General features: G+C 35.4%; 1 protein-coding gene and 1 pseudogene across 1 annotated transcript; one reads left to right on the forward strand and one right to left on the reverse strand.

Annotated features, from left to right (window-relative positions):
* Window positions 1-16,980: 16,980 nt before the first annotated feature.
* Window positions 16,981-19,724, forward strand: LOC107798157 (COBRA-like protein 7). Its single transcript, XM_016621126.2, has 2 exons — window positions 16,981-17,570; window positions 18,286-19,724. Exons 1-2 carry the CDS (start codon window positions 17,060-17,062, stop codon window positions 19,722-19,724), a joined length of 1,950 nt encoding a protein of 649 aa, XP_016476612.1. The 5' UTR covers window positions 16,981-17,059.
* LOC107798158 (tlg2p-like protein a) lies at window positions 18,074-24,601 on the reverse strand (annotated as a pseudogene).
* Between the last annotated feature and the right edge of the window lie 1,895 nt (window positions 24,602-26,496).

Genomic DNA, 26,496 nt, shown 5'->3' on the forward strand with positions numbered 1-26,496 from the left:
AAATTGTAAGCTAAATCTTCAAATTGCAATGCTCCTAGATGTATGAGCCTAAACTGCACGTCATGAATCTCTTCATATTTGAGCAAAATCTTCAAGTCGCAAAGATCCCTAAAATACAAGCTTAAACTGCAAGTTACTACTCTCCTTAACGCAAGAGCATAAACTGCATGTTACTCCTGGCCAGTAAGAGTATAAATTATGTATGGCCCAAAAACAAAAGTCTGCTAGGTCGAAAAACCTCGAAAGAGACGGCCTAGGCAAAAGTTAGGACATAAAAAAATAAAAATAAAAAATAAAAAATCCACCCATTCTGAATTACGACATGACTTGATCCTCTCCATCGAGGTACTTAGGCAGCTTAGAGTCTTATTCTGAGTTCAGTTGCATAAGTTCAAAAGATACATGTTACCCCAGTCGTTATTCGAGAGAAGAATGATGGTATATAATACACTTGATTGGAACTTAAAAATCAGGCTTACACAAACTTTGTGCCTTATTGAAGATTGGTGGTCCAATGGGGGCAAGCCTCCATAGCAAATTGGCATCTTCGATTGATGGATGTAGACTTTTAGTAGAAGGCCAAATCTTTAATTTGAAATCCTCAAGTTTACCGATCTTCAAGTTGAATTATATAAGCCCTCCAAATCTTCAAGTATGTCGCTCTTCAAGTTAAATTTTGCAAAGTCCACCATCCTTCAAGTTGAAGTCTGAAAGTCCGCAAATCTTTAGGTTGAAGTATTCAATCCCTCCAAGTCTTCATGGCCGTCGGTCTTCAGTTTGAAGTCCTCAAATTCGCCAATCTTCAGGTTGAATTATTTAAGTCCTACAAGTCTTAAAGCAAAACTCTTCAAGTCTACTCATTTTTCAAGTTGAAGTGAAAGTCCACGGCTCTTTAAGTTGAAGCATCAAAGTCCACCAAAATTTCAAGCCCGTCAAATCTTCAAATTTGTTGTTCTTCAAGTTGAAATCTTCAAAGTCCGCCAAGACTTCAAGTTGAAGTTTTCTAATTTTCCAATCTTAAGGTGGACATGTTAGTCTCTTTACACCTTAAGTTGGTCTCTTCGTGGGTTTGTCCTTAAAAGGAACTATAATTCTTCAATCCTAAGGTGGATGTTGAAGTCCTTTTGCACCTTAAGCTGTCCTCTCCATGGATTTGATCCTGCTATATGTTGTCCTGGATTTGATGTTTCTATATGTTTTTGTGGAGTTGGTACTTCTATATGTTGATATGGATTTATCAGTCTATATGGTGATGGAGATTTGTCCGTCTATATGTTGGTATGAATTTATCCGTCTATATAGCAATGTGAATTTTTCCGTGTATATGTTACGAGGGATCTATCTTCTTATATGCTATTGTGAACTTGATCATCAATATGCCATCATGGATTTGTCCTTTCATATGATGTTGAAGATTTGTCATTCTATTTGTTGCCACAAAGTTTTCCTTCTATGTGCATCTAAACTTGTTGACGAAGATATTCCTATTGCCTACAACAACAAAAAAGAGGCAGCAAAAAAAATATATACAAGTACAAGAACGATGGTTACCTGCCAAGGCGTGTTAGATTCAAAAATTGAGTTCAAAGTATTGCCTAGTACAATCTGGCATGATTCGGGCCATGATTTTTTGTGCTCTCTGAGTCTAGGTTCTACCAATTAAAACGGTTTTCAATTTCGACATTCCAACATCGAGAGTATAAAACTTTTGGTGAAGTCGCACAAATCTAAAGATATTGACGCATTAGAATGTAGAGCTGACTTCAAAAAATCATCTAGAATGATCCTTGAAAGCGTACAATTCTGAATTTCGAATATGTTGGATATCTTGAACTCTAGTTTCTGATAAATCAAACGATTTGCGATTTCGAGGTTCCTACATCAAGATATAAAACTTTTGGTGAAGCCTCGATAATCTGAAACTGTTGGTATGTTAGAATATAGAGCCGACTTTAAAAAATCATTTAGAATGATGCTAAAAGTATTTAATTCTGAATTTTGGACATGTTATATATCTTGAACTCTAGTTTTTGATAAATCAAACGGTTTGCGATTCTGAGATTCTTAGATCAAGATATAAAACTTTTGGTGAAGTCGCACAAATCTAAAAATATCAGCATGACAGAAATTAAGGCTTCAAAAAATCATCTAGGATGATCGGTGAAGAGTCTAATTCTGAATTTCGGATATGTTCTAAAACTAAACGTCTAGCTTTTATAGAATCAAACAGACTGTGATTTAAATTTTTTACAATAAGATATTAATTTTATACCACGAGATGTGCTGGCTATAAAAGGGTGACGAAAATTTAAAAGAAGAAGAAGTTACCTATCGAATATGCACTCGAGAAATTTGCACACACTATAATTGATGCTAAAAGAATTAAGAGCCTACGATTTATATATATGGTGAAAGAGAGCATCAAAAGACTTATTCATCGATGTGGGATAAATGCAATAGCCGGACTCGGAGGTAGGGGTGGGCATATTTCGGTCGGAACCGAATAAACCGACCGAATCGAATTTTTTTTTATTTCGGTTTTGGTTATTCGGTTTGTTCGGTCGGTTTCGGTTTAAAATTTTAAAATTTCGGCTTTTCGGTTCGGTTTTCGGTTATTAAGTTTTTTAGTTCAGTTAACCGAAAAACCGAATTATTAACATATATGTTCTTTAAGTTATACATAGGCTAAGCCCATAGATAATAAATTAATACTATTAGGTCCAATCTATCAAAGACTCAACCCAATTAAGTAAGTCCATCAACTTTCCAATCTTAAAGACTTTCAGTCTATTAAAACTTCCATAGCATATGTGATAGATACCGGGAGAATTTCACACAGAGTTATAATTTACACTATGTTTGAATTTTATGATCCATAAAGTGTGCAAAGTTTAGTCTATTTTTTTTTTCTATAAACACAATATTTCCAACAATTTCGAAGTTTTGGGAAAAATCAACAAATTCGCCGGTCTTATTATTACATAGAAGGAGTCCAATATGATAATGTTCAAACCGAACCGAAATAACCGAACCGAAATTAGAATAACCGAACTGAACCGAACTTATTTCAGTTCGGTTTCAGTTACTATTTTTACAAAACCGAAGAACGAATAACTGAACCGAACCGATCGAATGCCCACCCCTACTCGGAGGGATTCGATTTTTTTAGAGGCGGTGGAAAGTTTTCCCAACCCATTTGGAGTTGGACAAACTATTATCCAAGTAATATCTACCATAGCTTTAAACTTCTAGTAGGATTTGTAAGAGTCCAAGTAGAATACCAAAGAATTGTCCTATGTGTATTGGGAGGCTTATCTTTGTCAATATTACACAATTGATCAAAGAAAGCTAACACTAAGATTCATTAGTGAGTCGGTCACGTGAAATTTCACAGAAATCTCACTTCTGTTTTAAGTTCCATTCTTCTTAAAGTTACATGATAGTAGGCTATAGTTATATAGTTTAGTTAGCATTTACGCTCCAACTTAGTTATACTTTATTATTATATGAATGTTAAATGACAACAAATGGCTCTAATTATAAACTTTGTGCTTTGCAGGAGCAATTCTTGACTATGAGGATATTAAAGAGTGTTTGGAGTTAATTTGGAGCAAGGAAGGCCAATCGGAGGTGAGTGCGTGCAAAAGAAGAAGGAAAATGGAAGGCAGAACTCAACTCCAGGAGCGCGCGCCAACCACGGCCGCGCACAGGTTGCGCTCGTCGGGCAGAAAAAAAGGCAATATGCGCAGCCCATCCGCGGTCCAACCGCAGCCGCGCTCATCCCTCCAAAGATTTTTATTTTAGGGGTAAATTCATAAGTTCATGTGCGACTCTCCTTGACCTATAAGAAGCTCAGCTCGCCCAAAAAGAAGGTATTGAGGTTTTTGAAGGGATTTTGAAGGCAAGAACAGGCAAGAAGCAAGGCAGAAAATTCGGCATAGAGTTTTTACCTTTCTTCCTCTTGCTTTTATCATTGATGATGAATTCTATTGTTATGATTGTGAAAATAATTATGCATAGCTAAACATCTAATCTAAGGTTTTGATGGAACCTCTTGGAGGATAAATTTCTTGTTATGTTAATACAGATTTGCCATAGTATTTTCTCTGTTTGTTCAACTATATTGTGATTGTTGTTGATTGAAGGGCCCTAAATTGACTGTGCCTATTTATTATGTATTACTCGGGAGAGTGTGCATATTTAGGTAATTATTGAACAACACCACTTCTAACGTATATGAGGGATCAATACGAAGGGTTTAAAGGTGGAATTAGGGATAACGAAACCTTGGGTGCTAACTAAGTGAGCTGCAACTAAGGCCAACTAGCGTAATTCTGGAGAATATGTCTAGTATATTGTTGTAATTACTCGGGAGAGAGTTACGACAGTTAGAGTGCTCATGATCGATAGAGAAGACTTAGGCAAATTTATAGCAAACATAGCTGAAAGGATTCCGACAAGAGGGGAAATCAGAACCTTAGACCATTCCCATTCTTGCTTACAAATTGTTTATAGTTAGTTCTTAATTACTACACTTTTATTACATAATATTTAGTTAGTAAACATCCAACCTATTACTTAAATATCTTTGAAGATTGAATACGTGAATTTGTGTAAGTTCAATAGCTGTGATTGATAGGTTAATTCCCTGTGGGATTCGACCTCGGACTTGTTAACCGGAATATATTGGCAGCGACCGCTTTGTTCTTTTTATAAGGCATAGTTGGGCGTGATCATTACAACTGAGAGTATTTATAAGAAGTCAATCCAGTGAAGTGTAATAATTGCTTTTTATATACTTCAAGTCACGTCTTCAAAGCTCGACAGGTGTACACTTCGATAAGTCCTGAAGTAGGGGGCATTTGTAGGCATATAAATTTTATTGGAATTAAATCTGTAAAATAATTTGGACTATGCTTTAAATTCAAGATATATTAGTTCAAATAAATTTATTAGGCTAATATAATTGGATTAGTTATATAAGTCCAATATATATGGATTAAATAAATAAGCCTGCATCCATTGGGCTAGCCCATTTAATTGGGCTACAAATGATGTGCCCACTTAATTAAGCCCAAGATGACATCTTCCTAGAGGCCCAGTTTAGTGCCACGTGTCAAATAACGTGGAACGCCAAGTTAAACGGAAGAGTCCATGGGATCATGCCACATGTCAAAATGACAAGGCATGCCAAGTCGAATTAAAAGGCTAATGAAACTGCGCCACATATGTAAGTGATATGTTCTAGCCAATCAAATGTGGCCTTGTCACTCTTCAATCTGATTGGTCGGAAAGAGTTTGTTCTTATCATAACTCTTCCCTCCCACAACTATAAATAGGGGTTTTCATAACTCAGAAAAGACACCAGAAATTATAACAAGAAGACACAAGGGAGCTCGTGGATCAAAGGCCACAATTCTCTGCAAACTGCAAGTGTTCAAGCATTCAAGCACTTCAACATAAATTTCAAGTATTCAAGATCAAGAATGAAGTCAAATTAAATACAAGGCGTTCAAGATAAAGAATGAAGTCAAATTAAATACAAGGCGTTCAAGATCAAGGCTATTTGTTTGTGATACAATTCATGGCAACAATCAAAGCGTTCGCGACAGATAAAACAAATTCAAGATCAAGCTCAAAGACTCTTGAATTTATATTGAAAAAATAGAATTAAAAGAATTATAGAAATTGTAACACTCAAATAGAAAAATGAAAAGTTTTTTGTTTAAGATTAATAGCTTAAATTAAAAATTAAATGTGTTGCTGGTATAATTGCCCTAAAGTCTCCGGTAAGAAAACGAACACAAGATTATTTTAAAAGTACTATTAGGACAAATAGTAGAGGATATATTTGTTACTACAAAATAATAGTCGATAAAATGTATACGCTTTTTTGTATATAAGTGTACTATATACAAAATAATATATGTTCTATACACTTTTTAGCTAGCGAATACAATTAGCTTTGGCCGACCGATCAATTTTATATTTTCCCTATATTAGTACCTGTCTAAAAACTGTAGTACATACCCTATCGTTAAAGGTAGGGGTGTATATAGGCCGGGTTGGTTCGGATTTTTCAATTACCAAACCAAACCAATTGTCTCGGATTTTTAAATTTATAAACTAAACCAAACCAACAAAAGTCAAGTTTTTCAATCACAATTTTTCTCGGATTTCGATTTTCTTAGGTTTTTCGGGTTTTTTTCCCGGCAAAATCTTCATAGCATAAAATTTATAAGTTGTGCGCTAATATTTCTTAGGTTCTAGTAAGATAAAACTATATAAAATATTACCCAATAAAATAATACAAAATAATGTGAGATGAGTCATGATTATACTAAAATATTCAACAAATCGCATAAGATAAATATTGCTAATTAAAAGACTATAATAAAAATAAACATAATCTAAAAGTACTAAGTCATGTTAAATTAAGTGCGACTAATAAGTACTAAATATTAATTATATGACTAAATAATATTAAAAGTGAGTTATACGTTTTCACTATCTAAATCAATGCAAAACTAAAAAAAGTAAATATTCAATACTATTGTCATTTCTAGTATTGAATTTAATTTTTTTTGTTAGCACTAGTGTTGATTTGACTTTGCTTTGGGCTTTATTTGAGTTACTAACTTTTAAGGGCTAAAAATATATTTGACCATTCAAAAATTCTAAGTCCAAGAATGAAATAATACATTAAAATAGAGAACTAAGAGTTTAAGTCATATTTATAAATTACATTACAATAAATATTTTTATGTATAAAATATTTTTAAAATTTGTATACATGTAATGTCGGGTTGGTTTGGTTTCAGTTTGATTTTCTTTAGTTAAAGCCAAACCAATTATGGTCGGATTTTTTTCCTAACATCAAACCAAATTATAGTCAAATTTTTTTTTTCTAATTTAACTCGAATTATCGATTTGATGCGGTTTGTCGGTTTCCTGTGTACACCCTTAGTTAAAGGAATAAAAGCATATGCCTTCTCGTTAAAAAGCAGATTTTGGCATGTTCTTTCATGATGTTCCGACACTTATTTTCTAATCAAGCTTATATAATCATTTCACTTTGATTTTTTTCCCTGCCTTTTTTTCTTTTGACAATAAAATTAGAAGCTATCTTGATGTAGCACCTCATAAATTTTTTGAAGTACTTAAGCTAGAAAGTTGATGTGCGCTACTTATATTATTTTGTGCGCAAAAACGGACTATTAATATGATGAATATCAATTGGATATGATAATAAGCATACGAAATATATTATAAGTGATTTGGGGTCTAAGGAGAAGCCTAAGTCTAAGCCAAGTTGGAAAATTTCAAGATATACTAAAATTCTAAATGAGCAAGCACAAGATCACACTTTGGACGAGCACATCTACATATATATAAGGTGTTATGTGATGCACAACCTATCAAATTAAAGGTCTTTGAGTCTAGTTTCTAACGCTTCAAACCGTTCATCATTTGGACATTTGTACAAAAAGTTATGATGGATTTACTGAAGGCGGGTAATGCTGTGTTCTGGGGCAGAGGCAAATCGCAGTTACCCAATGCGATTTATAAATCGTATTCGACACCTGCGACTTACCTGGACAGATTACAAAATGCGAGTTTCAGCCATTTTTAACTCATTTGGAGGTATGGAGCTCGGATTGAAGAGATTTTTGAGGCAATTTTCACCATATGGATTGGGATAAGTGATTCTAACTCGATTTTGGTTAAAATACATGAATCTATTGTTGTTTTATCATGAAATTAGTGAATTGGGTTGAAAATGGTAGAAATTCTCTATACCTTAGATTTAAGATTTGGAAGTCGATTTGTTGTTGGAATTTAGTAATTTTGGTATGGTGGGACTCGTGGTTGAATGGGCGTTCATATTTTGTAACTTTCGTCGGATTCCGAGACGTGACACCTCAAAATTTTTTTGAAGTACTTAAGCTATTAAGAAAGTTGATGTGCGCTAATTATATTATTTTGTGCACAAAAACGGACTATTAATATGATGGATATCAATTGGATATGATAATAAGTGTACGAAGTATATTATAAGTGATTTGGGGTCTAAGGAGAAGCCTAAGTCTAAGCCAAGTTGGAAAATTTCAAGATAGGCTAAAATTCTAAATGAGCAAGCACAAGATCACACTTTGGACGAGCACATCTACATATATATAAGGTGTTATGTGATGCACAACCTATCTAATTAAAGGTCTTTGAGTCTAGTTTCTAACAATTCAAACCATTCATCATTTGGACATTTGTACAAAAAGTTATGATGGATTTACTAAAGGCGGGTAATGTTGTGTTTTGGGGCAGAGGCAAATCGCAGTTACCCAATGCGATTTATAAATCGTATTCGACACCTGCGACTTACCTGGACAGATTACAAAACGCGAGTTTCAGCCGTTTTTAACACATTTGGAGCTATGGAGCTCGGATTGAAGCGATTTTTGAGGCGATTTTCACCATATGGATTGGGGTAAGTGATTCTAACTCGATTTTGGTTAAAATACATGAATCTATTGTTGTTTTTATCATGAAATTAGTAATTGGGTTGAAAATGTTAGAAATTCTCTATACCTTAGATTTAAGATTTGGAGGTCGATTTGTTTGAAGGAAGTATATTCGAAATATATTTATTGGTAAGTATTATATTCTAAAGATTATTATTTGGAAAACTTTTAGATGAAAGATGTGTAATTGAAGGACTTGATTAAATGGTTGTACTTGTAATCATAGTTTGTTGAGCGATATTTATGGTGTTCCTGTTGTCCTGTTGTTTATATCACTAGTTGATAATTGTTGGTATCATTGCTATTTGTTTCCCATTATTGTGGTATGCTATATTGCACAGGTTATTAGATGTTTCTTGACTGTACCTCGTCACTACTCCACCGAGGTTAGTTTTGATACTTACTGGGTACCGTTGTGGTGTACTCATACTACACTTCTGTATATTTTTTTATGTACAGAGCCAGGTATTGGAGATATAGGACTCGGAAAGAGTTAAAGAGTGATCGCAAGGATTCAAGGTAGAGCTGCTTGGTCGTCGTAGTCCCTTGGAGTCTTTCCCTTTTATTGTACTATCAATATTATTCGAGCAGTATTGTATATTTAATTTCCTTCAGATCATTTCATGTATTCAGTTAGAGTTCGTGACTCAGTACTACCAGTCTTGGGAAGTTGTATCTTTATTTTTGCTGTTGGCTTCGATTATCTATTTTAAAAACAAAAATGGCTTGAATTGTTATTATAACCGGCTTACTTAGTCTTAGATACTAAGTGCCATCACGACTCACATGGTGGGATTTTGGGTTGTGACAAGTTGGTATCAGAGCTCTAGGTTCATAGGTTCTACGAGTCACGAACGAGTTTAGTAAAGTCTTGCAGATCGGTACAGAGACGTCTGTACTTATCTTTGAGAGGCTACAAAGCTATTAGAAAAATTTCCACTTCTTTCATTCCTTATCGTGCGGTATTTATTCAGCTTGAAGCATATATCTTATGTTCTTTTGCATCCACTCGTGTATGAAATTACGCACTCGATATCAACTATACGCCAATTGTTCATGATACTACAGAGGGGTTATAAGGCAACTAGAAATGCTCAACATTGTCTCAACATGTGGTCCCGACTAAAGATGCGGATGTATTGAAAGATCACTCGTGAATCGTGTGGGGGTAGAATAGACCTTGGCATCTGGTTGATTTGTACGAGCTGTAAAGGTTAATATTGTGGATCATCGGACATTGTGACCTATGACTTAGCGCCAAGTGGGGGAGTCCACTATCAATGAACGGATTGTGGGGTCACATGTTATATTAGTCTTGGCCTGAAATGTATATTTGTGGTACTATAAGGTTCCCCAAAATTTGCACATGTTTAAGGCTTGAGATTTTTGCAAGGGATAAATTTGGGACTTACGGTATGTTTGCGTCCTTAATAATCCTATACTTCAGTACCAAATGAGTTAGATAATCCAATTTAAATTTACAGAAGGTCTACTCAGCGTGAACGTCTCGGTTGCGGATTCTGGGGTGCTTCAGAGGAAGTACGATGGCTGATGAGCTTCTAGACTATGTGGTTCGTTCCAAGATTTGTCTGTATGGAGCTTTACTTATCGTTGTGTATAAATAGGGGGAAGAGTTAACCCAAGCAAGAATCGAAGAGTATGTAAAGAAATGGATCAACTTAACAATGTTAAGTCAGTATAGTAAAAGAAGAAATTGGCATTGGGAGAGATAATTCTCCATCGGTGTTTGTGGAAAGCATATAGAGAGGGCAGACCAACCAATGCAACACCACCTACTTGGGCTCAGTCTTCAGAAATGCTTTGAAAAAGTTTGTTCCCCAGACTCTCCGTAATGTGTGGCGCGCAGAGTTTGAATGGTTGTGTAAGGACATCACGACAATATCAGAATATGCCATCAGGTTCAGTGCATTAGCACGTCATATCCCTACATTCGTTCCTACAGCAAGAGAACGAGTCCATGGATTCATTAAAGGACTCTATTATGATCATAAAATTTTATATGACTCGGGAACTACAGGCTGATACTTCATTTCGACTAGTGGTAAATTTTTTTTTGCTAAGATGCTAAAACGTGTTCGAAGACGACCAAAAGGTCTCGAGGTTTTGTAGAATTCGACAGATTCTTCTTTGCAGTTATAACTCATTATGGCGGAGGCTTGGGCGGTAGCCAGCCTAGACCGTATTTTCGAATACTCGTTGTGCTCCAATTAATCAGGGCACTTATGTGGGACAATCATCTTTTAATGCACCACTGGCACGGGATTTCCTACAATAGTTATTCAGTTATTCGACACAGACTCAGTATGAGAAGCCGAACTGCAAGTGGGTTGTTTTGAGTGTGGTGATACTAGGCACATCATGAGAAATTATTCGAGACTTGGGAGAAACCTATTTTTATCGGAACACACAGGCCACGTACTCCATTCTACATAACTATCAGTTAGAAGTGGAGGACAAGTGGGTAGAGGCACCTAAGAGGTGGGGCCCAACCCATTGATATATTTTCTATGGTATGACAGAGGTCGCTACACCAGATAGTGTCATTACAAATACGATCTGGGGTTATTACAAAGTAACAATTTCATTAACTTGATTCGGTTCTGAGTAGCGAGGCAAATCCTCCTAATATTCTCCACTCATGAGTGAGTTTCTTAATCCTAAAATCTACTTATATAAATACTCCTGTTGGGAGATGTTATGGAGATAGCTATGTCCATCATTATGTGTTGGTCACTAAGAATAGTGTTGAGGCTAAAAGTGACTTTTGTTAATCATTTCGGTGAGTTTGATGTAATTTCCAAATAATTAATTTCAATTGTGAATTATATTCCCTATCGATATGAGGGTTCTTTATATGTTGTGATTTTATTTAACGGAAATTATTTAAAAGAAGAAAGAAAGGAAATGAAAAGAATTCAGTTGGCACAATATGCAAAATACTTATGATTTAGAGTTGAGGACGAGGTTCTCACAATTTTTAGAGGATGTGAAATATTTAAAACGGGCTATGTGCTGCTATTGAAGTTATATGAGGACGAGATCCTTGGGATGAAAATTTATGTGTTTAAATTATTCTTTTTATGAAATTATAATTTGTACTATAGTATTAGCAGGGAGTCATGCCTGTTAGGCTTATCTGATAATTCTTTTATGTGTTATTATGCATATTTTTGCTAAATTCGTGTTATAATTATTTAGTTTCAGCCTATGATGTGAGTGCCAAGTGGCGTAAAATGTGACTCGTTAATTCAGGTAAATAATTACGAGGTCGTCATGCCTCGCGCCTCGTTGTTAGTAAAGTGGAGGTTCGAAACGAGATTTTGTTTCAGCAAGTTAATTGGCGATGTTGTAATCAATTATGGATAATTATTAAGACCAGAGATGTAGTTATGGACACATATATGATGTGTTTTATGGTCAAATATCACTATGATGATGCAATTCTTGTAATGCTGAGATTAGTATTATTGATTTGGGTTGTGGATGTGTTGTTAGGAGTTATTTTGGTGTTACTCTGACAGGTGGATAGACCCAATTACATGGGAGACTCTGCCGAAATTTCTAGAAAATTTGAGAGTTAGTCAAAATTTTGGGAACTTGAGGTGTGTGAGAAAAGAGTGAAGCTATGTGCAGAATTGGGGTGGACTCTACTTCTCATTCGAGGACGAATGATCCTAAGTGGGGGAGAATGTAACACCTCAGAATTTTTTTGAAGTACTTAAGCTATTAAGAAAGTTGATGTGCGCTAATTATATTATTTTGTGCGCAAAGACGGACTATTAATATGATGGATATTAACTGAATATGATAATAAGCGTACGAAGTATATTATAAGTGATTTGGGGCCTAAGGAGAAGCCTAAGTCTAAGCCAAGTTGGAAAATTTCAAGATAGGCTAAAATTCTAAATGAGCAAGCACAAGATCACACTTTGGACGAGCACATCTACATATATATAAAGTGTTATGCGATGCACAACCTATCAAATTAAAGGTCTTTGAGTCTAGTTTCTAAAGCTTCAAACCGTTCATCATTTGGACATTTGTACAAAAAGTTATGATGGATTTACTGAAGGCGGGTAATACTGTGTTCTGGAGGCAAATCGCAGTTACCCAATGCGATTTATAAATCGTATTCGACACCTGCGACTTACCTGGACAGATTACAAAATGCGAGTTTCAGCTATTTTTAACACATTTGGAGCTATGGAGCTCGGATTGAAGCGATTTTTGAGGCGATTTTCACCATATGGATTGGAGTAAGTGATTCTAACTCGATTTTGGTTAAAATACATGAATCTATTGTTGTTTTTATCATGAAATTAGTGAATTGGGTTGAAAATGGTAGAAATTCTCTATACCTTAGATTTAAGATTTGGAGGTCGATTTGTTGTTGGAATTTAGTAATTTTGGTATGGTTGGACTCGTGGTTGAATGGGCGTTCATATTTTGTAAATTTCGACCCCACTGGCAATTTTTGATCTAATTTCAGATTTTATTGGAAAATTTGGTATTTTCACATGGGATTGATTCCAATAATCTGTGTTGATTATATTGAATTACTTTTGGCTAGATTCGAACCATTCAGAGTTGGATAATCGAGGAAAAATATCAATTATTGGATTGAGATAGCGTGATTTGAGGTAAGTATCTTGACTAACCTTGTGTGAGGGAATTTTCCCTTAGGCATTGAGTCTTATGTGAAAATTGTGTGATTGAAAATCATGTACGCGAGGTGACGAGTACGTACTTGGTTTATATGTGCAAACTATATCGGTTAAAATTCGTAGACAATCTTATGTATTAAATTAGAAAATTGTTGGGACTTATTAAATCTCTTATTTGTCATGTCTCATTCCTTATTTGTCTAGATTATTTTTATATGATAATTTGGTGCGATTGCTACTTGACTTTTATGTGAATTCTGTGTTTGTTTGAGTTGCTATTTTTATGAAAATAATTTTCATTATTGATTTTATCTACATACAATTTAAATGAGAAATTTAGTTAATAAGATGAATAAATCTATTTATTTCATGAAGTTGTGAATTAAAAAAAATGTGTTGTCCCTTGATGAATTTCTTTTCAATTCATGTTGTTGAAATTGATATTGAGTTATAAAGGCTGTAAATCATATTTAGACAAAGTGTTAAATTGTGAAATATTATTTTGTTGAGTTTTCACTCCCAAATATTTTGTTAGAATTTTTGTACGCATTATGACCGAGCCGTGGGCTTCTTATTGTGGAAAAATAATGTATTGTTGATTCATGTGACAAGTTGTAATATTTGGGCACCTGATGTGCAATTTGTGATATGTTGTAATATTTGAGCACTTGACGTGAAATTTGTGATATGTTGTAGGATTTGAGCACTGGATGTGAAATTTATAATATGTTGTAATATTTGAGCACTTGGCGTGAAATTTGTGATATGCTGTAAGATTTGAGCACTGGATGTGAAATTTGTGATATGTTGTAATATTTGAGCACTTGATGTGCAATTTGTGATATGCTTTGATATGTGATCACTTGAGGTGCAAGTTGTATTATGCTGCGATAATTGGGCACTTGAGGTGCAAGTTGTATTATGTTGTGATATTTGGGCACTTGAGGTGCGATTTGTGAAATATTATGATATTGATACGCATGCGGTGATATAAGGCCAGTGTGTTGAAACGCATGCGGTGAGATAAGGGTGACTTGAAACGCGTGGCTAGTAGGGGAACTACTAGAAGTCATGCAGTGTGATAAGGGTAGCTAAAACGCGGGATGCTATTTCGGGAAAAATTGTTTTATTTAAAATTATATGTGAAGGCTCCCGCGGTGATATAAAAAAATGAGATATTGTGAATTTATTTATGATTTAGGACTACGAGACGGTACCTCGGTAGTGCCTTGTTGATATATCTTTATTTATGTTCTTGTCTTTGGTGATTTTGTTTCATTAATATGTAAATTCTTATCTTCTTCCGTGATGTCATAGTTTACATTATTATTATTATGTGTTTTGTGCTCCTTGTTGCATTGTGTTCGCTTTGACTTTTTAGTACGAGACTTTGAAGATTTATATTTTTGATTTTTAGCGATTTTCAATGATTGAGTTGTTTTAAATAAAAGAAATTACTATTATGTTTTAAATTAATAAGTTACATCCAAATCAATAGTTTATATGATGCTTTAATTTAAGTGCAATGTCATTTTCTTCACTCAAACTATTTGTAAAGTAAATCGTGCATATTTTTTTATATATTGATATTTTTGGCATGTGAGTTATCCGTGCAGTTGTGATAGAAATATGGGCACGAGGTGCCGTGGAAATATGAAAGTGGGGTGAGGCCCGTATTACGAAAAATATGAAGGCAAGCTGAAAGAATTATATTCAAAATATTATTTCAAAGAATTAGATTTGAAGGATATTTATTTGAAGGAAGTATATTCGAAATATATTTATTGGTAAGTATTATATTCTAAAGATTATTTTTTGGAAAACTTTTAGATGAAAGATGTGTAATTGAAGGACTTGATTAAATGGTTGTACTTGTAATCATAGTTTGTTGAGCGATATTTATGTTGTTCCTGTTGTTTATATCACTAGTTGATAATTGTTGGTATCATTGCTATTTGTTTCCTATTATTGTGGTATGCTATATTGCACAGGTTATTAGATGTGTCTTGACTGTACCTCGTCACTACTCCACCGAGGTTAGTCTTGATACTTACTGGGTACCGCTGTGGTGTACTCATACTACACTTCTGTACATTTTTTATGTACATAGCCAGGTATTAGAGATATAGGACTCGGAAAGAGTTAGAGAGTGATCGCAAGGATTCAAGGTAGAGCTGCTTGGTCGTCGTAGTCCCTTGGAGTCTTTCCCTGTTATCGTACTATCATAAATTATTCGAGCAGTATTGTATATTTAATTTCCTTCAGATCATTTCATGTATTCAGTTAGAGTTCGTGACTCAGTACTACCAGTCTTGGGAGGTTGTATCTTTATTTTTGCTGTTGGTTTCGATTATCTATTTTAAAAACAAAAATGGCTTGAATTATTATTATAACCGGCTTACTTAGTCTTAGATACTAAGTGCCATCACGACTCACATGGTGGGATTTTGGGTTGTGACACTTGAATAGTAAGAAAAATCCATTACAAATTCGTTTTTAATTTTATGACTCAATCTCGTTTTTTATACCTATAAAATTTACTTTTACACATAAGAGATTTAAAAAAGACACTTTCTCAATTTTAACATTGTAAAAAGCCATAAAGACTTATTTCCTCAAGGGAATGAGCAAGTGAGAACTGATTGGTATTTCTTACTCATGAATTTAAATTGTAATCTTTTGACCGATAAATCGTCCGCTTGGAGATGAAAAAAGAAAAGCAATTAAAAGTTTTGGCTAGATATCAAAGAGTTGATTGAAAAATGACAACATTTTAATTTGATTGTTTGTACAAACAAAACATGTTTGACATCTTAATTTTGTGTAACGAAACTTTGGCATCTTAATTTTCGTGTAATGCTTAGTATATTTTAACCATTTCATGTAATGCTTAGTATATTTTAACCATTTGATAAAGAGTTTGGCTTGATTTTAAGCTAGATATATGTGGAGCCATTGAAGAGTTATAGCTCCTCTTGCTGCCAAGCATTCTCAGTCCTGGAATTTTGCTCACATCGCTGTTGAAGCTTCGACTTGTCATTTAAGTAGAGGCAGATTCAAAATATAAGTACTCCTATGTTTCAAACACGAACTATTATATCGAAAAAATTTAAAGAAAAATCTTAAAGGCAAGTATCCGTATCTATTATCTAAAGATGCACCCTCTGCTTTTAAATCTTGAATCAGTCTTTTGTTTTAATTTAATTACGATTAAACAAAACTTATGTGGGAAGAGAATAACCTAATGTTATGACATTCAAATGGAAAGAAAAAATGTGGAACCTAATAGAAATAAAAAAAGATTTTTTTTCAAACGATTGTGTGATAAAGCTGCGTATAATTATAATGAATAAATGCGGAGGAAGTAAAAGAATACCAAGAAAAACGTGAAACATAATAATATAAAATTAAGTATAACTGGTACTATGTGCACAAATTGAGATGTGCATATACTGACTTGAGCATTACCCTTATAAAAAATAATGATAATAATAATTGGCTTTCTGAACCTGTCAAACATGGTCTCTTTAACTAATATTACTAATAAGAATATATAAGTAATAATAAAGAAGAATTCAGAACTTGGTCATGCATGTACATATTCTTGCTTCGCTTAGCTTGGATTAATAAATATTAGTACTCATATTAGAAGCACTCGAAGCCGGCGAGCCACTCCCATGCAACTAAATTATTACTCCATATTTGAACCATAACACAGGACAAACAGGAAACAGTCTGTATTAAGACAAATTCAAATGTCCTTTTTTCTTAATTGTAAGCCATAGTAATCTTAAATCTTAAATTTCTGTGCTTCCCTCAACCATTAACTTTGAGCTCAACAGAAATCATAATACAATGGCCAGTTTTTTCATTCTCCCACTAATCCTCATTTCTCTTCCTGTTTCCATTTCTCAAACTTCCTCTAATAACTGCAATGGCATATTCATAATTTACGACTACAACTCTGGTTTTCCTCTTCCACCAAACATCTTGGCATCAGACTCCAACAACCAAGCCTACAATTTCAGGTCCACACTCACAATTCTCAATAATAGTCCTGATGAGCTCAAGTCTTGGAGGGTCTTTGTTGGCTTCCAGCACAGGGAATTCTTGGTCTCTGCTTCACAAGCTGTGCTTGCTGATGGAACCACTTTGCCGGCTGATGTTAGAAATGGAACTGTCTTTGCTGGTTTTCCTACCACTGACCTTAAGTCGGCAATTCAGACCGCTGGAGACATCAATCAGATGGAGGCTCGGATAGAGTTGGTTGGTACACTGTATGGTGTTGCATCTCCTGTTATCCCCTTGCCTTCCTCTATCACCCTCGCTAACGATGGCTTCTCCTGTCCTCCTTCTACATCTCAAGGTAGGCAAAGTTTACCTTATGGTTTTCTTAACAACTACTATAAAGTTTGGATTTTTCAAACTGATCTCACTTATATGTAAATCCAAGATTTTAAGTCAGTACAAGTAGGTGTAGTGATGTGGACAGAGGTGGATGGAGCTTCTGTTCAATGAGTACATTTACCATATTTTCACAGAACGTAAATATATATGTGAAAAATCACTAACATTTCAACAAATTAAAATTTGAATCCATAATTTCCAAAGTACAATGAGTTAAATGCTGAAAACCTTAAAGGTTAAACAAGTTTAAATCTTCCAACAGCATTTGAAAGTGGATGCAAAGTGTCTCTACAGTCCCTATACCAGCTATATACCTAGTGATGATGGGTGCTAACTTAGTATAATATATTTTCTCTAATATGTTCCAACTATATAGATATAGAAGGATACTGGTATATCTGCACCCCTCGGAGGCAGATGTAGCTTTTGGACATTGTATTTTCAACATGAAGCATAGACATATAGGGGAAAATTCACTAAAATCTCAACGAATATTAAATCTGAACCAATAATTTTCAAGTATGATGAGTTCACTGCCAAAAAGGTTAAAGATTGAACCATCAAGTATAAATCATGAAATCCACCTCTGGCACTTGTTACAGAGTTGGTAGAATGATCATGGTAGCTTACAGTAAACTTGTTGATGCCTCGTATTTTATGGGACCTTGTTGCAGGAAATCGAACCCAAGTTTGCTGTGTAAAAGACTCAAGCGCCAGATCCAACGTCACGGCCTATGAGGAAATCCAGCCCCGGCAAGGGGGTGATCTTACCATAATGTATGATATCACTAGCTCATTCGAATCCAATTACTGGGCACAAGTCACAATCTCAAATAACGACCACACTAGTCGTCTTGATAACTGGCACTTAAGCTGGGAATGGATGAGGGACGAATTCATCTATAGCATGAAAGGTGCTTATCCTACTGTTATTGATACAGGGGACTGCATCTTTGGTAAGCAGGGTGAGCATTACAAGGGCATCGATTTTTCAAAGGCCTTAAACTGTGAAAAGAGACCAACAATTATTGACCTTCCTTTGGAAAAGACAAATGATACAACCTTAGGAATGGTTCCCTTCTGTTGTAGAAATGGAACAATTTTGCCACCTATCATGGATGCAAGCAAATCCAAGTCAGCTTTTGTAATGCAAGTCTACAAGATATCACCTGATCTCAACATAAGTGCAATCCACCCTCCCCAGAACTGGAAAATAAATGGAACTTACAGTCCTAATTTCGTCTGTGGGCCACCAGTACGAGTATCTCCCAGCCTCTTTCCTAACCCTGAAGGGCTATCTTCAGATACAGCTGTTGTTGCTAGTTGGCAAGTAATCTGCAACATTAGCAGTTCCACCTTAAAGAAGACACCAAAGTGTTGCGTATCATTCTCTGCATTCTTCAACGATTCAGTTGTTCCTTGTAAAACTTGTGCCTGTGGCTGCAATACGCGCCCCGGCAACGTGTGCAGTGCCACTGAGCCAGCACTGCTTTTACCACCACAGGCTCTTCTTGTGCCCTTTGACAACCGAACTGAAATGGCAACGGAATTTGCCAGCGATAAAAGACGAGACTTGCCAACTCCTTTGCCTTGTGGAGACAACTGTGGAGTAAGCATTAACTGGCATTTGCTTAGTGATTTCACAGACGGCTGGACTGCAAGAGTAACACTGTTTAATTGGGATGACAGCAACATTGTTGACTGGTTTGCTGCTGTACAATTGGATAAAGCCATCCAAGGTTTTGAAAAAGCGTACTCTTTCAACGGAACCATCATTCCTGATACTAACAACACAATATTTATACAGGAGTTTTCAGGCTTAAATTACCTTCTTGCGGAAAGAAGAGGAGACAATCCAAGGAAAGATCCTCCAGTTCCTGGTACCGTGCAATCTGTCATATCTTTCACAAAGAAGAGCACACCTGGAATTGATGTAGGCGCAGGTGATGGTTTTCCAAGTACAGTTTACTTCAATGGAGAGGAGTGTTCCCTTCCGGTAATACTTCCTTCGGGTAGTAATCGCAGAACGTCTCTAGCCTCTAGTGCTTTTAGTCTTCTGCTAACCATGCTACTCCTCATGGTTCTGCAAAGATCACTGTGCCTAGACATATGATAACCTATGTTCTTTTCCAACTTTATCTCTTATACTCATAGCCTGTCAATTCTTTCATTTTGCTATCTCAATACATGCCACCAATTATATTACAAAGTTCAACTATCTGACCTAGAGTATTAAGAAGGAATTATATAATATACCTTGTGTGTGTAGCATTTATCATTCCTGAAGCAGTAAATGTCAATCATACTCCCAATGGAACGCATACAAGATTCAACTCTGAATTGTCTTTAAATATTGAAGCAAGGTGCCTTTTCCTTGTGTTGCCAGTGTTAATCACATGATATGTAACTTTCTCACTGCCCTTATCTAAAAAAAGTATACTCTCATTGCTGAATGCCATGGCACATTTTACAATTTGTAAAGTTGTAACCAGCAATTTTGAAGGTACAAGTTGAAAGCCAGCGCATAAATTCAATTAGATCTTTTTGCTCCAACATGTCGGTAGTGCGCTAATGGGGCTTCCTCAAGATAACTCCCCAATCTGAAGAACTAAAACCCTGGTTATAACCAAGAAAAGCAACAACAAAAAAGTGGAATAGAAGTTTATAAGAGAATCTGCTTGAGGACCAAGTGGACAAGCATAACAAGGCACATGATAACAAGAACAGACGCACATTTCACCATTCCCCCACTCCTCTGAGTCCTCTCTGCCTGCAGTTCCAAAAAAAGGGCACACTGTTAGCCCAAATAATAAAGCAGAATGGTCCAAGTCCTTACCACAATATACTTAACACAGACCAAGAATCAGAAAATACAAAAACAAAGGGAACACATAAAGTTCCCAGGGTGGTAGATCACTACATGAAATGACATGAAAACTCTGCTTGTAATAGTGTGTAATGTATATGCAAGTATGTCTACTAAGCTATAGGGTGTGTGCGCTCATGAAAGACGGACAGAATGTGAGAAAAAGCAAGAGAGTGTGAGAGAGACCGTAGTTGTTTGAAGCCTTCCTCCACTGATGCAGACGCACTTTTAACGTTGTGGTCTATTCGATCAACTATTGTCCCCTGCAACAGATTTCAACTTGATGGAGTGACAATTTGCTGCAAATACCTCTGGCGAACAGATAAGGAGTATACTCAAACCTGGTCAATCACTAGGACTGACAGATCATGATTTGGGCAAGCTCATTAACTGATTTGAGGACCTACAAAGACTTCATGTTAGTAAAATGACAAATTAAAAAAAAGCACTTGTTATTCTATATGTGAAAAACATATAACAGTGCAGAAAGGCCCTTCACTGACCTGTCTAATCTCCCTTTCTCTCTCTGCCGTGAAGTGCTCATTCCTCTGACCAGTGGTCATCTGCAGTTCAGTGAACCCCTGAAAGATAAAACGACCACGTGAAATATAGTGTTTGTAACAGCATCCAACATGGTAGTGTGCTTAAAACCTCTTTAAATGCAATTCCACTCAAAACCCACGATGAGTCAATAGGTTAAGATGTCAGTTTGTGCAGTGTATCATCCTCTATGTTCCTTAAAGGTCTCAAAACTCCATAAACTAATATGCTTCTAGTAATCTTGTAAAAACCCAGAACTTCAAAAATGAAACAAACAGAATCAAGAAACCAGCGAAAGAATAGGGTATCAGTATTAATCAAATTCAAGCAAAAAACCACCAGAAATCACAAAGGCAGAAAGTCTACCATGACATTGATAGATCATCAAGAAAGCTAGACTTCTTTTCATTCATCTCCAAATCAAGTCCATCCTGTCCCTGCACCAGGAAATAGAATAGAATATATAAGCACAGGCCAAAAGATCTGCCTGTTATCTAAAGATTGTAAGCAAAATAAAATAATGAAAGCGTCATAAGTAAACAGGGTGTTTAGCATCCATTCGAGGATCTATTTAGGCATTAACTGCAGAATCCATCTACATTATTATAGATTCGACCTCTTTCTCACTACGCAATATTCTCTTATTGTGTTACCACTAGTATTAGCTCCATTTACTTGAACAGTAAAACAGGCTCCTAAGAGTATTTAACAAACCTCTATTTGCTGCCGTAACTGTTTAAGGTACAGCGATTGCATCCTCCGAAGCTCAACAGAGAGGTTTTGAAGGCCTGTAGCCAGAGAACGCTGGAAAAAGAAATATCACTATATGAATATTCAAATACACCAGCTATAAGGCAGCTAAAACAACTTCATGACAGCAAAGTTCAATGAAAGAAAATTCATCAGCAAAGTATCAGATGCTCCCACGGTGGATAGAAAATGTTTGTAAATCACCAAATTACCAATGTGTGCTCAAAACCATACCTACTAAGAAAGAAGTAACTTTATTTTTTGAGAAGAAAAATAGCCAGTAAAACTAACACGTCGATTCAAATAAATTGGAAGTTGAGTCAATAAAATGAACTTCTCACATAAGAAAATCATCAGATTGCTACCTGTACATTTTTTCTAACATTTAAATCCGCAGAAGATCCACTAGCTGAAAGCTTCTGTAATCTCGTCTCTGACTTTCTTAATATATCTGTTATCTCCACGGTCAGAACCTCTATCACACGTTGATCTTCTCTTCCATCACCAAAAGATGGAGTCAGAGCTTTAGCATGGCACTTCTTTAATTCTGCCAATTTGACTTGAGCCTGATGTATGCTAGCTGCAACTTCTTCAGAAACATCAACCCATGCTGGAGGTAAGCCCACTGTAAATGCATCCCTGAGGAAGAAAGAAAGATATTTCTCATCAAGAGATTTTTCCTCCTTACAAACCTGAATTAATATAAACAAAAAATTGAAGAAAAAAGAGCACATAGACCACATTTAATTTTAGATCCTTCTTATCATGATCAGGGGAGTGATCATTTATATATTAAAAAGATAACAAAAACAGTCCTAGGTGAATAAGTCCAATTGCAATTGCTGGCACTTTGTAAACAAAATAAATACTACTCCACTCCGTAAGTCTCCTGATATTGTGAGAGAAAAGCTGAAACTTGTCGTCCTTTTTCTGCGCAAAACTATCTCTATTCATCCAGAAAAGCAACAAAGGGGTAAAGGAATCAACCTTTTCCTAGTTTCGTATACTTCATGTTTTCCTATCGATCAGCTTTTTACATGGATTTCCTCATAGAAAAAGAAGATAAAAGAATTCAAAATATTTAAAAGATATGCTTTTACATTTTCACCCCATTCTAGTGAAACAATATCGTTTATCTCATGCCCATATTGTTTAATGTATTTTAAATTGTTCAAATGTGTGTACCGCTTATATGTTCAGATTTTTCCATGCAGTATAGTTCAGCTTCTTTTGATCACTTGGGAAAACATAAAAGGAGAGAAGCCAAGTTTTGGATGAAGGAGAAAATGAGTTGTAGAGGCTAGCATTTTGAACCCAGGTAGTAGCAATTGCGTCCGCAAGATATTGAAGCTAGGAAAAAACAGTTGGAAGAAGAAATGTTTGTTGAATGATGAGTACCCACACATTATTGCATATGGAAAAAACTAAATAGAAGAAAATTCAAATTTTCACAACTTTGCTACTCTTGGGAGATCATTGATGCAGGGAACTTCAGGTTTCTTTGTATCTGTAATCTAGCTCAATAGCGTAACAGACAGGGAGTAATAACAATTTGAAAGATAACCAAGCGGGGACTTTCTATCCCAAAAACTAGAATGAAAAACCAAAAATAACTAACAAATCATAGTTACAGCTTGCTGATATAAAAAAACGGAAGATTCAATCCAGTCTGAAGCGTCCCTGGATTGAATCCTTAGTTAGAGAGAGGGGCTAACCCTACGTAATACTATGGGAACAGCTTTTTTTGTCCACTTTCAGCTATGCTATATAGATGGGCTACCCTGTGACCGGAATACACAGAATTCAAAATGAACTGAACAAACATAGTGAACCCCTCAGCAAGAAGCCAACAACTGTTTATTTTATTTCCACTAAGAACTATTAGGATGAGAGACTAGACAAAATTAAAATATGCCTGCTCTGTATGGCAGTAAATGTTTACCTATTTATCCAAATCACTTTCCAGTGTTTTCTCCAAAGAGAATACTTTATAGTAGCAAATGTGTAAAAATGACTTCTATCAATTATGACCAAGTGCAAATCATTTTGTTTTCAAATATATCAACTCTTGATCCATATCATTTGCTTCAACCAACCAATACATATACAACAACAACAACAACCTAGTAGAATCTCACTAGCGGGGTCTGGGGAGAGTAGAGTGTGCGCATACCTTACCCCTACCCCGGAGGGATAGAGAGGCTGTTTCCGGAAGACCTTTGGCTCGGAGACTCAACCAATACATATACATTCTAGTAAATACTTAATATTAAAAAGGAAATATCACCAAAAGTCTGTCCCCTACGCTATATGTAGGTATAAATACTATGTGGCACCTATTTTTTAACGAACTAAATACCGGAAATATTCAGAAAATAAAGTGATCCTAGTTCTCACCAAATAAACTGACCATATTACTGGAAATAGAAAGCAACAGAAAGTACCTGGAAGTAGAAGGGCCAAGATCCTCAAGTACCTGGAAGTAGAAGGCCAAGATCCTCTTGGGTGCTAAGAGGAACGTAAGAGCGATAAGTAGAATTGAGAAAAGAAGTAGTGGCCATTTCGATGACTGTACCACCCAAAGCTTTTGAAGAAGTAAAGGGTATACGATTCTCGTTCAGTGTATCCCTGTAATTTTTGAACACCATGCTTCGAATTCTTGTCGCCATGGTTACAACAAGAATTGGAAGATGGTGATCAAAGTGATGGACCCCACCAAATAATTAGTTTCAACACAGAGGATAATAAAGGGGCTTTGTTGAAGTTTATAGCTTTTTTTAAGCGGAAAACGGTCGTTTGTGTCCCTCTCCTTTGCTTTATTGTATTCTCCTCCCCCCGCGCATACTTTAAAAATCACTACCGTCAGCCAAAGTTCTACATCTATCCCGGAAAATTTTATTTTGTGTCTCATAGTTTTTTTAAATTTGTCAAACAAAAAGGAGCCTCTTACAATTAATGTAAGTTATATGAGACACAAAATAAAACTTCTAGGACGTAACAGATTTGAACTTAAAAATCCATTCCAGAACTAACTCTCCCCGACCCATAACCCGTCGGATCCTCCCACTCTAAATTAAAACACCCGATAACTTAATAACCCTTCCCCATCATAAATCAACCACCGATTAATCAATAGCGATCAAATTTAGAGTTTTGATGTTTTCTCTCATCTCGTTTCGTCTTGAACTTATGCGTTAGGACTATTTAGGTCATCGAAAGGCATACAATGTCGGAGAATAGTTGTTCATCAAAGAGGGTGTGCAATTGTGGAGAAGTTGTCAATCATTTCACTTCGAAAACTCTCCTAAACTCAAGAAAGAGATTCTACCCTTGTCCTAAACCTGAGGTAATTTTTATTTTTCTATTTCGATATCTGTTAATTTCAATTGTTTCAACAGTTGTTTGAAGCTATTTATGTTTCGTTATGAAGGATGTGGTTTTTGGCAATGGCACAATGAAGAGTTTCTTGGTGCTGCGTTAATTGCAATTAGCAATGTACGATTAGAAGCTGCAAATCGAGAGATTAGTATGTTGAATATATCTTTCGAAGATCTTAAAGTTAAAAGGGATGGCTTGAAGGAAAGGGTTGAAGTATCAGAGGCTATGAAGAATTTTGAAGTTAAAAAATCTATAAAATTACAAGGCAAAGAGTTGAAGATGAAGATGTTCATCATAATTTTAAGTGCCCTAGTTAGTTGGATTTGCGTCCTTATTTATGAAGTGAATTACTTAGTACAATCTTGTATCTATAATATTTTTATTTAGTACTAATGGCAATTATTAGTTAACTGAATTTTTCTGGCTAAGTAATGTTTGTAAGCTTTGGATTCCAGCCATTTATTATTTTAAATGACAATTAATAGTTCATTCTTTTCAGTAGAATTGGTTATGTTAGTAATATTGGTGATGTTGGTTCATGTCGGAGAAGGTACTAGTTAGTACATTCCAATCAGTATCTTCAATAAGTTAATATTAGTGACCGTACAAAGAAGGTGCTAAATATGTACATTCCAAGGGTCATCGGAAGAGGAAAGAATAAAAATAAATAAATTATTTTCCACTAAGGACATGAACGATTAATGATCGAACATGCCAATCTATTGTTCGGGTATCCACGATTAAAGTGAAAATTTTCTAAGTCTTCAGAATCACATTCTACGTGCTCATCCTCAGATTCATCATCAGAGTCACAACTATTACAATCAGTATCAGCTAATGTTATAGTTGCATATGAGTCAGTAAGGTAAATAATGTTGGTGACAGAAACAGAAAGCTCACATTCATCTGCAACATACACATTTATGACTTTATACTCCTCACAAACCAAACACAAAAGTTGTATAATTCTAACATCTCCTTCAATCTCATAATATTTTTCAGATGGGCTAGCAATTATTAATTGTTGTACCCCAATATATCCTAATTTAGAAATATATTCATCTACTAAATCTTTAAAGGACAAGAGGTCAGAGTCATAACCTCTCCAATGGTGGACTAAATTCTGTGAATACACAGGTTCAGGTTTAGTGATCCACTTACCATCATAGTTAAAAATAATATCTAAATGAATCATATTTAATCTACAAATATGCAAGAAAGAATATATTGGAAGGCAGAAACTAACAAATTAAATAATTTAGAAATTATATAAAAAAAATAGACATAAAAGGGTGCCCCTTAATAAAGAACTTAGGAACATAAACATAAAGTAACATATTAGTGGTCCCTT

This window comes from Nicotiana tabacum, chromosome 22 (genome assembly GCF_000715075.1).
Source record: "Nicotiana tabacum cultivar K326 chromosome 22, ASM71507v2, whole genome shotgun sequence".
Lineage (NCBI taxonomy): Eukaryota > Viridiplantae > Streptophyta > Magnoliopsida > Solanales > Solanaceae > Nicotiana > Nicotiana tabacum.

Excerpts from the sequence above, each read along its gene's own strand:
- LOC107798157 (XM_016621126.2), top strand. The coding sequence starts at position 17,060 with ATGGCCAGTTTTTTCATTCTCCCACTAATCCTCATTTCTCTTCCTGTT. Across the intron at positions 17,571-18,285 it reads TCCTCCTTCTACATCTCAAG|GAAATCGAACCCAAGTTTGC; the intron begins GTAGGCAAAGTT and ends ACCTTGTTGCAG.